General features: G+C 44.7%; 1 protein-coding gene across 2 annotated transcripts in view; it reads left to right on the plus strand.

Moving 5' to 3' along the window:
* The window catches only part of LOC129825507 (ryanodine receptor 3-like), a 275,528-nt gene that overhangs the window by 244,587 nt on the left and 14,686 nt on the right, over positions 1–16,255 (plus strand). The window contains exons 89-104 of one of the 2 annotated variants that reach the window (XM_055885660.1): positions 3,112–3,126; positions 4,242–4,322; positions 4,430–4,518; positions 4,700–4,828; positions 5,079–5,183; positions 7,554–7,635; positions 8,423–9,430; positions 9,561–9,847; positions 11,125–11,168; positions 11,503–11,671; positions 12,093–12,179; positions 13,923–14,105; positions 14,340–14,470; positions 14,789–14,831; positions 15,325–15,452; positions 15,955–16,015. In XM_055885660.1, coding sequence (XP_055741635.1) covers positions 3,112–3,126; positions 4,242–4,322; positions 4,430–4,518; positions 4,700–4,828; positions 5,079–5,183; positions 7,554–7,635; positions 8,423–9,430; positions 9,561–9,847; positions 11,125–11,168; positions 11,503–11,671; positions 12,093–12,179; positions 13,923–14,105; positions 14,340–14,470; positions 14,789–14,831; positions 15,325–15,452; positions 15,955–16,015 — 2,642 coding nt within the window. The remainder of the gene's footprint in view (positions 1–3,111; positions 3,127–4,241; positions 4,323–4,429; positions 4,519–4,699; positions 4,829–5,078; positions 5,184–7,553; positions 7,636–8,422; positions 9,431–9,560; positions 9,848–11,124; positions 11,169–11,502; positions 11,672–12,092; positions 12,180–13,922; positions 14,106–14,339; positions 14,471–14,788; positions 14,832–15,324; positions 15,453–15,954; positions 16,016–16,255) is intronic. The other variant, XM_055885661.1, reaches the window with a different exon arrangement.

A 16,255-nucleotide genomic window follows, 5' to 3' on the forward strand; every position in this document is an offset into this window, starting at 1 on the left:
TCAGATTATCTTCAGAAAGAATTCCCCCTAGCTACAGTAATATCAGATTATCTTCAGAAAGAATGCCCCCTAGCTACAGTAATATCTGATTATCTTCAGAAAGAATGCCCCCTAGCTACAGTAATATCAGATTATCTTCAGAAAGAATGCCCCTAGCTACAGTAATATCAGATTATCTTCAGAAAGAATGCCCCCTAGCTACAGTAATATCAGATTATCTTCAGGAAGAATGCCCCCTAGCTACAGTAATATCAAATCAAATTGCATTTGACCTGGTATTTTTGGTGCACGTTCTTTTTCCTGCTTGTGTTACAGTAGTGGTAGAGGCAGGGATCCATGTGATTAGCCTGTTGTTGTCCAGACCGTCATCAGGGCTGCAAGGCCTCGTGGCATGATACCTACGTATCAGTGTTGGGGTCAATTCCATTTCGATTCAGAAAGTAAACTAATTAAAAAGTGTAGAAGTATATAGTTATGTTTCCTGAATTGAACCGTAACTGACCCCAACCCTGCTATGTATTATACAGGATGAATGTCACTCACCTCTTTTAATCATGGGACGAATTGAGTTCATTGTAAATGAAGAAGTAGTGACATTTCTGAACAAATGTTTCATCAGGTTTAGTAATCTAAGATGTCCTGTAGTTTCATCAGGTTTAGGAATCTAAACTGTTCTGTAGTTTCATCAGGTTTAGGAATCTAAACTGTTCTGTAGTTTCACCAGGTTTAGGATTCTAAACTGTTCTGTAGTTTCATCAGGTTTAGGAATCTAAGCTGTTCAGAAGTGCAGTTTGTGGGAGTAAGTGCAGTAGTTATCAACGTATCTACACTCCTCATGTTGTCAGATTCTAATTCAACACTCACATCTACACTCCCCATGTTGTCAGATTCTGATTCAACTCACATCTACACTCCTTGTGTTGTCAGATTCTGATTCAACTCACATCTACACTCCCCATGTTGTCAGGTTCTGATCCAACTCACATCTACACTCCTCATGTTGTCAGATTCTGATTCAACACTCACATCTACACTCCCCATGTTGTCAGATTCTGATTCAACACTCACATCTACACTCCTCATGTTGTCAGATTCTGATTCAACACTCACATCTACACTCCCCATGTTGTCAGATTCTGATTCAACACTCACATCTACACTCCTCGTGTTGTCCGATTCTGATTCAACTCACATCTACACTCCTCATGTTGTCAGATTCTGATTCAACTCACATCTACACTCCTCATGTTGTCAGATTCTGATTCAACTCACATCTACACTCCCCATGTTGTCAGATTCTGATTCAACACTCACATCTACACTCCCCATGTTGTCAGATTCTGATTCAACTCACATCTACACTCCTCATGTTGTCAGATTCTGATTCAACACTCATATCTACACTCCTCATGTTGTCAGGTTCTGATTCAACACTCATATCTACACTCCTCATGTTGTCAGATTCTGATTCAACTCATATCTACACTCCTCATGTTGTCAGATTCTGATTCAACTCACATCTACACTCCCCATGTTGTCAGGTTCTGATTCAACTCACATCTACACTCCTCATGTTGTCAGGTTCTGATCCAACACTCACATCTACACTCCTCATGTTGTCAGGTTCTGATTCAACACTCACATCTACACTCCTCATGTTGTCAGATTCTGATTCAACTCATATCTACACTCCTCATGTTGTCAGATTCTGATTCAACTCATATCTACACTCCTCATGTTGTCAGGTTCTGATTCAACTCACATCTACACTCCTCATGTTGTCAGATTCTGATTCAACTCACATCTACACTCCTCGTGTTGTAAGATTCTGATTCAACTCACATCTACACTCCCCATGTTGTCAGGTTACGCACTAAAAGCCTTTCCAATATGTTTACTCCTAAATTGAGAGCAGGGGTTTCCTCCATCCTGAAGTAGGGGGAACCTAAGACATGGTGCAGCATTAGCTAGATATACAAGCCTTCTCTGTCACATCTACATTACCACACACACCTCATCCCACACACACACCTTCCCCTAACACACCTCATCCCACACACACACCTTCCCCTAACACACCTCATCCCACACACACACTTTCTCCTAACACACCTCATCCCACACACACACTTTCCCCTAACACACCTCATCCCACACACAGACTTTCCCCTAACACACCTCATCCCACACACACACTTTCTCCTAACACACCTCATCCCACACACACACTTTCTCCTAACACACCTCATCCCACACACACACTTTCTCCTAACACACCTCATCCCACACACACACGTTCTCCTAACACACCTCATCCCACACACACACGTTCTCCTAACACACCTCATCCCACACACACACGTTCTCCTAACACACCTCATCCCACACGCACACTTTCTCCCAACACACCTCATTCCACACACACACGTTCTCCTAACACACCTCATCCCACACACTTTCTCCTAACACACCTCATCCCACACACACACGTTCTCCTAACACACCTCATCCCACACACTTTCTCCTAACACACCTCATCCCACACACACACGTTCTCCTAACACACCTCATCCCACACACTTTCTCCTAACACACCTCATCCCACACACACACTTTCTCCTAACACACCTCATCCCACACACACACTTTCTCCTAACACACCTCATCCCACACACTTTCTCCTAACACACCTCATCCCACACACACACTTTCTCCTAACACACCTCATCCCACACACTTTCTCCTAACACACCTCATCCCACACACTTTCTCCTAACACACCTCATCCCACACACTTTCTCCTAACACACCTCATTCCACACACAGAACACACCTTTATCCTTCAGTTCTCCCTGCTGTATATTTTCAGTTTTGATAGGGGTAGTATTTTCCACTAATATCCTAAATACGCACTAAATATCATACATCTTTATAACTCTCCCCGAAACACCTTCATTTTAACATCACACCCATAATGAGGCCTATAGACATCTCTCACTCTTTCAAACTTTTTTTTCTTCTCCTTTTTAAAAAAGTTCTATGTCTTCTCTTGCTTACGTCTGCTTGTGTTTTGTTTTGTCCTCTCCTATCATTAATACTCATCGATGGCAGCCAACAGTGAGCGGGGTAAATAAACTATTCAGATGCTCTCATAACCGCTCATAACCGTCCCTCTCTCACCTCCACCTCTCCTGCCTCATTGACCTGATGACCTGGAAGCATTAACTCATTGCTCTGGTCTACAGGGAGGTATATTCATGCACATGCATGCATAAAATATAGACGTACAATTCTAGATTTACTTTATAAATGCCTGTTATTAGTGGTAAATAACTTTTTCTTTATGTTACTAACTCTACATCACTAATCTACATTCTGCTACTGATATTTCTATCAGGCTATCAACGTCTTTGAAAAGGTTATGATTTGTAGACTTGTCCACAGCTAAATCAAAGCTTTGATGTGCTTTGTACTTGGGGCCTATTTAACTGTCACGTGGATGATGTAGCTGATCCAGAAATGGAATGCAGTATTCAAATACTTGGAATTCCCAAGATTGTGAAGTACTGTGGAATGGAACCTTGGAATTGCTTGATGATTCTAAGTGGAGAACATTCCATCATTGTGATCTTCTTAAAAACGGGTTCCCTGTGTTCTTGTCTTGTTCTTATACTATATGCTATATGTGAAAGTTACCTGGCTAACCTCCAGCTTCCTGAAATGTCCTGGTGTTTCACAATATTCATTTCAGTTTTCACCTATCAGCACTTTGGATGCAGCAAGGGTGTTGTGTGCAAAACAAACCCAGACCCACGCTCTTAGAAAAAAACGTTTCCGAAAGGGTTCTTCGCCTTTCCCCGAATGGAGAACCCGTTTTGGTCCTAGGTAGAACCCCTTTTGGGTTCCATGTAGAAACCTCAGTGGAAAGGGTTATACATTGAACCCAAAAGGGTTCTACCTGAAACCCAAAAACAGTTCTTCAAAGGGTTCTCCTATGGGGACGGAACCCTTTTAGGTTCTCGATAGCACCTTTTTTCTAAGAGTGGAGTATCTGTATTTGTGCTAGCCACCTGCCTGTCTAAGAGTGATGAGTGCCGATCCAAACTGGATATCCGCAAACGCCTAACTCAGACTTTCACCTAAATCATGCATTGAGATTATTGTGAAAACTCTAGTTGCTTGCGAATTCAGCCGCTGTTGTTATGGAGAGCGTTCTTCACCTACTTCCTCTCATCCCGAAGGTTCCAAAGTGCTGACGAATGATGACTTCACCAAAGATCTCTTCAGGTTTTTACAACTGCTCTGTGAGGGGCACAACGGGGGTGAGAACTTTCATAAATTGGTGTAAAACAAAGTATTAGTATATGTTTTGTTATAGCTTCACTCAAACCACGTTATCCGAATATCAAAATGTGTTCTTCGACCACAGATTTCCAAAACTTCCTGAGAACACAAACAGGAAACACGTTGACAGTCAACATTATCATCAGCACAGTGGACTATCTGCTACGCCTTCAGGTGATACACACACACCACACACACACACACACACACACACACACACACACACACACACACACACACACACACACACACACACACACACACACACACACACACACACACACACACACACTCACTATAAATAGAACATGACTTGGTTTCCCCAACACACTGACATAGTAATCCTTCTCTGCAGGAATCTATCAGTGACTTCTACTGGTATTATTCTGGGAAAGACATTATCGACGAAGCAGGGCAGGTCAACTTCTCCAAAGCCTTAGCTGTCGCAAAGCAGATCTTCAACTCACTCACTGAGTACATCCAGGTAAGTAAGGACTGACTCTTTCTGACTGGAGCCTATAGTCATATTTGTATTTTATTTTATGGCACTATAATGTTTTTTGGGGGGGGTTGGGATCTTCATTAACATTCACTCTATTTTGTCTCCCCACCCTTTGGTCCTTCTATCAATCTCTCTCCCCCCCTTTCTTCTTCCCTCCCCCTCCTCATTTCTCTCCCTTTCTCCCACCTCCCTCACTTCCTCTCTCCCCCCTCCCTCCCTCTCTCCCTCCCAGGGCCCATGTATTGGGAACCAGCAGAGTCTGGCCCACAGCAGACTGTGGGATGCAGTGGTGGGATTCCTGCATGTGTTTGCCAACATGCAGATGAAGCTGTCCCAGGTAACTAGGTGTCCTCAGTGCTGCACCAACCATTCTAGTAAAGTGAGCAAAATAAAACAGTAAACTACTGGCCCAGTCCAGCGTCCTGCTGTCCTAGAGTTGCAGTCAGTGTCTATATATGCAGCAGTGTCCATCTGCTTCCTGTCAGTCAACGCTCACTGTCGTCTCCAATGTCTCTCCAATATGAAACTGATCACATAAATATAACTCCCATTTCAATAGACCAATGTCTTGTCAAGGGGCTGTACATCAAGCTGCCTCACACTACAGAAACAAGAGATAGGTTCCTGTCCTGGGGGTCGTGGTAGCTCAAGGCTTAATTACTACTACACTTAAATAGCCTCAGATTAGAGGATTCACCCACACCCAACATCCTCAACCTCACTAATGCTCTTGTGGAAAGCAAGTCCCCGCAGCAATGTTCCAACATCTAGTGGAAAGCTTTTCCAGAAGAGTGGAGGCTGCTATAGCTGCAATGGGGGGACCAACTCCATATTAAAGCCCATGATTTTGGAATGTTCAAAGAGCAGGTGTCCACATAATTTTGGTCATGTAGTGTATATCCTATTCTAATCCCTCCTCTTGTTCCTTCTCTAACTGTTCTACTCTGGCCGTGGTGATAGTTGGAGCCTGGCCGTGGTGATAGTTGCGCCTGGCCGTAGTGATAGTTGCTCCTGGCCGTGGTGATAGTTGCGCCTGGCCGTAGTGATAGTTGCGCCTGGCCGTGGTGATAGTTGGGCCTGGCCGTAGTGATAGTTGGGCCTGGCCGTAGTGATAGTTGCGCCTGGCCGTGGTGATAGTTGCGCCTGGCCGTAGTGATAGTAGCGCCTGGCCGTAGTGATAGTTGCGCCTGGCCGTAGTGATAGTAGCGCCTGGCCGTAGTGATAGTTGCGCCTGGCCGTAGTGATAGTTGCGCCTGGCCGTGGTGATAGTTGGGCCTGGCCGTAGTGATAGTAGCGCCTGGCCGTAGTGATAGTTGGGCCTGGCCGTAGTGATAGTTGGGCCTGGCCGTAGTGATAGTTGCTCCTGGCCGTGGTGATAGTTGGGCCTGGCCGTAGTGATAGTTGGGCCTGGCCGTAGTGATAGTTGGGCCTGGCCGTGGTGATAGTTGGGCCTGGCCGTAGTGATAGTTGGGCCTGGCCGTAGTGATAGTTGCGCCTGGCCGTTGTGATAGTAGCGCCTGGCCGTAGTGATAGTAGCGCCTGGCCGTAGTGATAGTTGGGCCTGGCCGTAGTGATAGTTGCGCCTGGCCGTAGTGATAGTTGCGCCTGGCCGTAGTGATAGTTGAGCCTGGCCGTAGTGATAGTAGCGCCTGGCCGTAGTGATAGTTGCGCCTGGCCGTAGTGATAGTTGCGCCTGGCCGTAGTGATAGTTGCGCCTGGCCGTAGTGATAGTAGCGCCTGGCCGTAGTGATAGTTGCGCCTGGCCGTAGTGATAGTAGCGCCTGGCCGTAGTGATAGTTGCGCCTGGCCGTAGTGATAGTTGGGCCTGGCCGTAGTGATAGTTGCGCCTGGCCGTAGTGATAGTTGCGCCTGGCCGTAGTGATAGTTGAGCCTGGCCGTGGTGATAGTAGCGCCTGGCCGTAGTGATAGTTGGGCCTGGCCGTAGTGATAGTAGCGCCTGGCCGTAGTGATAGTTGGGCCTGGCCGTAGTGATAGTAGCGCCTGGCCGTAGTGATAGTAGCGCCTGGCCGTAGTGATAGTTGGGCCTGGCCGTAGTGATAGTTGAGCCTGGCCGTGGTGATAGTAGCGCCTGGCCGTAGTGATAGTTGGGCCTGGCCGTAGTGATAGTAGCGCCTGGCCGTAGTGATAGTTGGGCCTGGCCGTAGTGATAGTAGCGCCTGGCCGTAGTGATAGTAGCGCCTGGCCGTAGTGATAGTTGGGCCTGGCCGTAGTGATAGTTGGGCCTGGCCGTAGTGATAGTAGCGCCTGGCCGTAGTGATAGTTGGGCCTGGCCGTAGTGATAGTTGGGCCTGGCCGTAGTGATAGTAGCGCCTGGCCGTAGTGATAGTTGCGCCTGGCCGTAGTGATAGTTGCGCCTGGCCGTAGTGATAGTTGCGCCTGGCCGTAGTGATAGTTTCGCCTGGCCGTGGTGATAGTTGCTTTTTTGGGGGGGGTTATGCCTTTGTTTTGGTTTTCGGTTATGCCTTTGTTTTGGTTTTCGGTTATGCCTTTGTTTTGGTTTTCGGTTATGCCTTTGTTGGTTATGTCTTTTTTATGCCTTCGGTTATTTGTTTTTAGTGCATGCAACTTGAGCTATTGAGATTGTAAAATCATAAAAATGCTTATTAATAAATACATGTTATTATTAATAACTACTTAACTAATTGTATTATTAATGCAATTCTTCCAACGTTCGGCGCTCCTTTAGGACTCGTGTCAGATTGAGCTGCTCAAGGAGTTGATGGATCTTCAGCAGGACATGGTGGTGATGATGCTGTCACTGCTGGAGGGTAAGAACCTACAGATTTGAAGGCTCCCGAGTGGCGCAGCGGTCTAAAACACTGCATCTCAGTGCTAGAGTCGTCACTACAGACCATGGTTCAATTCCAGGCTATATCACAACCGGCTGTGATTGGGTGTCCCATAGGGCGCCGCACATATTGGCCCAGCGTCATACGGGTTTGGCCGGGGTAGGCCGTCATTGTAAATAAGAATTTGTTCTTAACTGACTTTCCTAGTTAAATAAAGGTTAAATAAGGGTTAAATAAATTCACTCTAACACTTATAGGACTCATTTATGACGTGGTAGGCTACACAGCTACACAGTCACCACAGGAGCATTTGTTTGAACATATATATTTACGCAATACAGTTAATGATTTACACATATCACTGATGGTACATACTGTAAGTATCCACATAATACGTGAAAATGAATAAGTAAGTCAGTTTGTAATTAAGTAAGTAATTAAGTAAGGAAGGAAATAAGTAGTTAGGGAGGTAAAGTAAGTCCGTTTGTAATTAAGTAAGGGGCGGCAGGTAGCCTAGTGGTTAGCGCATTGGACCAGTAACCGAAAGGTTGCAAGATTGAATCCCCGAGCTGACAAGGTAAAAATCTGCCGTTCTGCCCCTGAACAAAACAGTTAGCCCACTGTTCCTAGGCCGTCATTGAAAATAAGAGTTTGTTCTTAACTGACTTGCCTAGTTAAATAAAGGTAAACAAATGAAAGTAAGTAATTAGGGAGGTAAAGTAAGTGCAAGTGCAAATGCAATTGATTCCTATGTGGTGTCTCTTAGGCAACGTGGTGAATGGAACAATTGGAAAGCAGATGGTGGACACTTTGGTGGAGTCCTCCAGCAATGTAGAGATGATCCTCAAGTTCTTTGACATGTTCCTCAAGATCAAGGACCTGACCACCTCTGACAACTTCAGGGACTACGACCCCGATAACAAAGGGGTGATCTCAAAAAAAGATTTCCAGAAGTCCATGGAGAACCAGAAACAGTACACCCAGTCGGAGATCGAGTTCCTGCTCTCCTGTGCCGAGGCTGATGAGAACGACATGTTCAACTACGAGGAGTTTGTGGAGCGGTTCCACGAGCCAGCCAAAGACATTGGCTTCAATATTGCCGTGCTGCTCACTAACCTCTCTGAGCACATGCCTCACGACCCCCGTCTGGCCACCTTCCTGGAACCGGCCGAGAGCGTGCTGAACTACTTTGAGCCATATCTGGGCCGCATCGAGATCATGGGCGGAGGGAAGCGCATCGAGAGGGTCTACTTTGAGATCAGCGAGTCCAGCCGCACGCAGTGGGAGAAGCCACAGGTCAAAGAGTCCAAGAGACAGTTCATCTTTGACGTGGTCAACGAGGGTGGAGAGAGCGAGAAGATGGAGATGTTTGTGAACTTCTGCGAAGACACCATCTTTGAGATGCAGCTGGCATCTCAGATCTCGGAGCCAGAAGTGGCGGAGCGCCCGGAGGAGGAAGAGGAGGAGGTGCACAACCTTCTAGAAGAGCTGGCTGAGCAAGAAGAGGAGAGAGAGCTGGAGGCTTCCTCGGCTTTCACCATGGTCTGCGTCTCTGCCAAGAAGAAGATCTCCAACTTCAGAGAGATGCTCACCTTCAAGAGCCTCAAGAAGCAGTACAAGAAGTTCAAGAAGCTGAGCATGAAGGAGGTGACCCTTGGGTTCTTCTCCTTCTTCTGGACGCTCTTCGCAGGGTTCTTCAAGGGGATCTACAGCCTCATCTTCGGATTCTTCCACCTCATCTGGTCATCCATGTTCGGAGGCGGCCTCGTCGAAGGTGGGATCTTTTTATCTTCTATTTTTGTTTGATCTTTTTGTTTTTATTGTTTTAGGATCATGTTAATAGGGTGTTGCGCCGTTTTGTTTAAATGGACTTTAAATTATGTTTGATTTGATTTCGCTTGAAGGAGCCAAGAACATGAAGGTGACAGACATATTGGGCAACATGCCCGATCCCACCCAGTTCGGTATCCACGGCGACGTGCTGGAGACTGAGAAGGCGGAGGTCAGTGATTCGGTGTCGGGCGGAACAGACCAGGCCATCAAACCGTCGGACAAGGCAGAGCAGGACATCTTAATGGAGATGATTAATCCGACGCCAAAGAAAGGGGAAGGGTTAAAACATGTTGATCCTGGACTGGGAGACGTCTCTGAGAATCTGACCGCGGAGACCCCTGCCACTGTGGAGAAGAAGGTGAGCATTCTATAGGCCTGTCTCTAAAACAGTAGGTAAAGGAAATACATTAAATACAATGGTGACTCTCTATGAACAGTTCTCAGTAAAACGCTGGGCTTGTTACACATGGATGGTGTCAGCAATAAGTATCCTCTGTAACCTTCTATTGTCCTTCTCATGTAGAAGCCTGAACCCCTCTAACCTTCTATTGTCCTTCTCATGTAGAATGCTGAACCTCTCTAACCTTCTGTCGTCCTTCTCATGTAGAATGCTGAACCACTGTAACCTTCTATTGTCCTTCTCATGTAGAATGCTGAACCCCTCTAACCTTCTATTGTCCTTCTCATGTAGAATGCTGAACCTCTCTAACCTTCTGTCGTCCTTCTCATGTAGAATGCTGAACCTCTGTAACCTTCTATTGTCCTTCTCATGTAGAATGCTGAACCCCTCTAACCTTCTATTGTCCTTCTCATGTAGAATGCTGAACCTCTCTAACCTTCTGTCGTCCTTCTCATGTAGAATGCTGAACCACTGTAACCTTCTATTGTCCTTCTCATGTAGAATGCTGAACCTCTGTAACATTCTATTGTCCTTCTCATGTAGAATGCTGAACCTCTTTAACCTTCTATTGTCCTTCTCATGTAGAATGCTGAACCTCTGTGTCCTTCTCATGTAGAATGCTGAACCTCTGTAACATTCTATTGTCCTTCTCATGTAGAATGCTGAACCTCTGTAACCTTCTATTGTCCTTCTCATGTAGAATGCTGAACCTCTGTGTCCTTCTCATGTAGAATGCTGAACCTCTCTAACCTTCTATTGTCCTTCTCATGTAGAATGCTGAACCTCTGTAACCTTCTATTGTCCTTCTCATGTAGAATACTGAACCTCTGTAATCTTCTATTGTCCTTCTCATGTAGAAGCCTGAACCTCTCTGACCTTCTATTGTCCTTCTCATGTAGAATGCTGAACCTCTGTAAACTTCTAGTGTCCTTCTCATGTAGAAGCCTGAACCTCTCTGACCTTCTATTGTTCTTCTCATGTGGAAGCTTGAACTTCTCTGACCTTCTATTGCCCTTCTCATGTAGAAGCCTGAACCTCTCTAACCTTCTATTGTCCTTCTCATGTAGAAGGCTGAACCTCTCTAACCTTCTATTGTCCTTCTCATGTAGAATGCTGAACCTCTCTGACCTTCTATTGTCCATCTCATGTAGAATGCTGAACCTCTCTAACCTTCTGTTGTACTTCTCATGTAGAATGCTGAACCTCTGTAACCTTCTATTGTCCTTCTCATGTAGAAGGCTGCTTCTGAACCAACGGAGCCGGAACCAGAGAAAGCAGAGTGAGTGGCTACACTATTTATTGATCTCTGTGTGTATGTTTACTTCAGCTATGTAACATGGAGGGCATGTTCAAATCTTAATTTACTCTTTATTTACTTTATTTAAAGTGTTTAAATAAAAGAAATCCAGTGCTCGGTTTCTCGACAGTCTTGACAGTATATCACAAATAAGAGTCTGATCTTAATTGCTCATTATTTCTTAAAATTGAAATAATGGAATGAAATGAGTGTGTTGTGTTGTATTGTGTTGGGGTTTCAGCTCTCTAACAGATGTCAGAGGTTTTTGCTGGTGTCAGATTGATAACAGATCGGCGGCCATCTTGTGTTCTCACAGCACAGAGAAGAAGGAAAAGGAAGACAAGGTCAAGGCGGAGCAGCCTAAAGAGGAAGTGGCTCAGGATAAGCCCGTTCCCAAGTCCAGAAACGGCCAATCAAAGGAGGCTCCTACTTCCTTCTTTGCCAGCTTCTTGGCTGGGCTGGAGGTCTACCAGGCCAAGATGCTGGTAATACATCAGATATTGTACTTGTTCAAGATCGACTACAGCTTTGCGTATTGAGTGTGGGAAATGTGCAGTAAAATGTAAATATTTATTGTTATTATAATTATTATATTGCAGTTGGAGACTGCAGACTAACTGAACTGATTTGCATCCTAAATAACTGATTATTTGAAGATCAATCCGTTTGTTTAGTCGGTGATCAGCGACTGATCAGAATTGATGCTCTCACACACAGTCGTTGTTATTCCGCCTGCCACATGCTGTCAATAGTGACCTTCCATGTCATCTTCTTTGCAGTCACGCTCACCTCAGAAGACTGCTATGTATTATCATGACTAAATGTATTATCATGACTAAATGTATTATCATGACTAAATGTATTATCATGACTAAATGTCTAACTTTGTGTTCTATGTGTTTGCAGAACACGCTGGCTCGCAACTTCTACAACATGCGTTTCCTGGCTCTGTTTGTGGCGTTTGCCATCAACTTCATTCTACTGTTCTACAGGGTAATTTACAGTGATACACATTACAGGGTTGTCTTGCTCTCTCTTCTACAAGATACGAATAATAATCTTATTTTATGTACATACAGTGCGTTTGGAAAGTATTCAGTCCCCTTCCATTTTCCAAATGTTACTTTACAGCATTATTCTAAAATGTATTTAAAAAATATATATTCTCATCAATCTACACACAATACCCCATAATGACGAAGCAAAAACAGGTTTTTAGATATTTTTGAAAATGTATTAAGAATAAAAAACTGAAATATCACATTTACGTAAGTATTCAGACCCTTTACTCAGTACTTTGTTTAAACACCTTTGGCAGCGAGTACAGCCTCGAGACTTCTTGGATAGGACGCTACAAGCATGGCACACCTGTATTTGGGGAGTCTTTCCCATTCTTCTCTGCAGAAACTCTCAAGCTCTGTCAGGTTGGATGAGGAGTGTCACTGAACAGCTATTTCAGGTCTTTCCAGAGATGTTTGGTTGGGTTCAAGTCCGGGCTCTGGCTGGGCCACTCAAGGACATTCAGAGACTTGTCCCGAAGCCACTCCTGCATTGTCTTGGCTGTGTGCTTAGGGTCGTTGTCCTGTTGGAAGGTGAACCTTCACCCCAGTCTGATATCCTGAGCACTCTGGAGCAGGTTTTCATCAAGGATCTCTCTGTACTTTGCTCTGTTGATCTTTCCCTCGATCCTGACTAGTCTCCCAGTCTCTGCTGCTGAAAAACATCCCCACAGCATGATGCTGCCACCACCATGCTTCACCGTAGGGATGGTGCCAGGTTTCCTCCAGATGTGACGCTTGGCAATCAGAGTTTAAAGAGTTTAATCTTGGTTTCATCAGACCAGAGAATCGTGTTTCTCATGGTCTGAGAGTCTTTAGGTGCCTTTTGGCAAACTCCAACCGGGCTGTCATGTATCCTTTACTGAGGAGTGGCTTCTGTCTGGCCACTCTATCATATAGTCCTGATTGGTGGATTGCTGCAAAGATGGTTGACCTTCTGGAAGGTTCTCCCATCTCCACAGAGGAACTCTAGAACTTTGTCAGAGTAACCATTGGGTTCTTGGTCACCTCCCTGACCAAGGCCCTTCTACCCCGATTGCTCAATTTGGCCGGGGGGCCAGCTCTAGGATGAGTCTAGGTTCCCCGGATCTGTGCCTTGACACAATCCTGTCTCGAACCTCTACGGACAATTCCTTTGACCTCATGGCTTGGTTTTTGCTCTGACATGCACTGTCAACTGTGAGACCTTAAATAGACAGGTGTGTGCCTTTCCAAATGATGTCCAATCAATTTAATTTACCACAGGTGGACTCCAATCATGTTGTAGAAACATCTCAAGGATGATCAATGGAAACAGGATGCACCTGAGCTCTATTTTGAGTCTCATAGCAAACGGTCTGCATACTTATGTAAATAAGATATTTCTGTTTTATAATTTTAATACATTTGCAAAATTCTCTAAAAACCTGTTTTCACTTTGTCATTATGGGATATTATGAGTAGATTGATAAGGAAAACATGTATTTAATCAATTTCAGAATAAGGCTGTAACGTAACAAAATGTGAAAAACTTCAAGGGGTCTGAATACTTTCCAAATGCACTGTACATTCTTGTCAATAACCAGGCTATTGTGTGTCAACTTTGAGACAAGATTGTGAGGTGTGTGTTTGCTGGGTTTTTACCATATCTGTCAAAGAAATAAAAACACATTTTCTCTGTGGGTCGTTTTCCCCTCAGGTGACTGCTGCTGAGGATGATGAGGATGACTCTTGGACTAGTTCTGATGATGATGATGAAGGTGGTGAGGAGTACTTTGTCCTGGAGGAGAGTACAGGCTACATGGCTCCTATTCTGTGTTTCCTGGCTGTGTTCCACACCGCCCTCTCTATCCTCTGTTTGGTTGGCTACTACTTTCTCAAGGTGATTACAATCATGTAATCAATCAATCAGTATGACTGGTGTTTATTACAGTCAACTGTTCACATCAATCCACAACATCATTATCTTGTCTGTCTGTGTGTCTGTGTCTGTGTCTGTCTGTCTGTCTGTCTGTCTGTCTGTCTGTCTGTGTCTGTGTCTGTGTCTGTGTCTGTCTGTCTGATTCCATTCTATTCTCCTCTCACCCCTTCTCTCTGTCATCCATTTCCCTCCCAGGTGCCTCTGGTGGTGTTTAAGAGAGAGAAGGGGATCGCCAGGCTGTTGGAGTTTGAAGGTCTCTACATCACAGAGCAGCCGGCAGACGATGACATCACGGGACAGTGGGACCGCCTCGTCATCAACACCCCGTGAGTCATACCACAGAGGAAAACCTGGCTTGGACTGAAACAGGTGCCGGTGCTCAATTCGGGTGCCGATACTGTTTATGTTTAGTCGCAGGAACTCCACAATACTTTTTGAGCTAATCTATAAGAGGTGCAGGAACTCAAGCAGTAGAACATTTGAGGTGCGGTTATTCAGTTCCGGTAAGCTCCTGACAAAATCAAGCAATGTGTACATTAATATTAAAAAAGTGTGTTGAAAATGTCACCAGCTTCAGATGAATGTTCCTAATAGAATTATAGAGGCATTGAACTATATCTGTTGTCCCTCTTGTGTTTCTGCAGATCCTTCCCCAATAACTACTGGGACAAGTTTATCAAACGGAAGGTACAAGTACAGCCTTATTCACACAGGAGTCCACACTAATACTATACACATATAACTGCATAGTGTAGTATAGCAATCATATAAATCCAAATCAAATGTCTTTCCCTGTCTCCTCTGTCTATAGGTCATTAATTAGTCTGGAGAGCTGCATTTTTCTGTCTGTGGGTCATTAATTAGTCAGGAGATCTGTATGTTTCTGTCTGTAGGTCATTAATTAGTATGGAGATCTGTATGTGTCTGTCTGTAGGTCATTAATTAGTATGGAGATCTGTATGTGTCTGTCTGTAGGTCATTAATTAGTATGGAGATCTGTATGTGTCTGTCTGTAGGTCATTAATTAGTCAGGAGATCTGTATGTGTCTGTCTGTAGGTCATTAATTAGTCAGGAGATCTGTATGTGTCTGTCTGTAGGTCATTAATAAGTAAGGAGATCTGTATGTGTCTGTCTGTAGGTCATTAATTAGTAAGGGGATCTGTATGTGTCTGTCTGTAGGTCATTAATAAGTATGGAGACCTGTATGGTGCTGAGCGGATAGCTGAGCTGTTGGGACTGGATAAGACCGCCCTGGACTTCGACCCGACTCAGGAGACCGTGGTGGAGGCGGCTTCTCTTGTATCCTGGTGAGACATCCACTCTTCTCATATCATCCTAACTGTTTTCTCTGCTACCGCGCAGCAAGTGGTACCAGAGCGCCAAGTCTAGGACCAAGAGGCTCCTTAACAGCTTCTACCTCCAAGCCATTAGACTGCTGAACAATTAATAAAATCCCCTCCCTCCCTCCCTCCCATAAACAGTGAGTAGCAGCAGTGTATTATCTAAGCATAGTCACTTCACCCCCACCTAGAGTGGAGACCATGAAAACACAGACATTAGTAGGACAGAAATGTCTTACTATTAGTTAAATATGAATTGTTAACCATTGTTTTATCAAATAAATCTGATAAATGCACTGGTAATAAACACGTAGCTAATAAACACAGTGAAATACATAGCGTCTCAGTTGAGTTAACCGCTGGGGAGAAAGTTAGCCTCTCATATCAACACAGTAAAAGACATGATACTATATTGTGAATGGGTGGGTAATTCAACGCTAAGAAACATCTGGCTGTTTCCTAATGGCAGGTTGAGCTCTATTGACACCAAGTACCACATCTGGAAAATGGGAGTGGTGCTGACTGACAACGTAAGTGTTTACTCCCTCAATAAAGACAAACTGTCAACCTAGCTCCTCCCCCTGCAGTGTTTGTGGCTGGCATTAGGGCTCTGGATAGGTGTAAGCAGTATGGTCAAACCACCCTGAGGCCATCAGAAGGCTAGCTGGAGCCATCGCCCTACTGCTTACACCTATCCAGTCCCTTACAATCTGCGAACACAAAGGGGAAAGGTCTAGGAATTTCAAGTAGATTTTAGAGTGAAAAAGTGA

This window comes from Salvelinus fontinalis, chromosome 27 (genome assembly GCF_029448725.1).
Source record: "Salvelinus fontinalis isolate EN_2023a chromosome 27, ASM2944872v1, whole genome shotgun sequence".
Lineage (NCBI taxonomy): Eukaryota > Metazoa > Chordata > Actinopteri > Salmoniformes > Salmonidae > Salvelinus > Salvelinus fontinalis.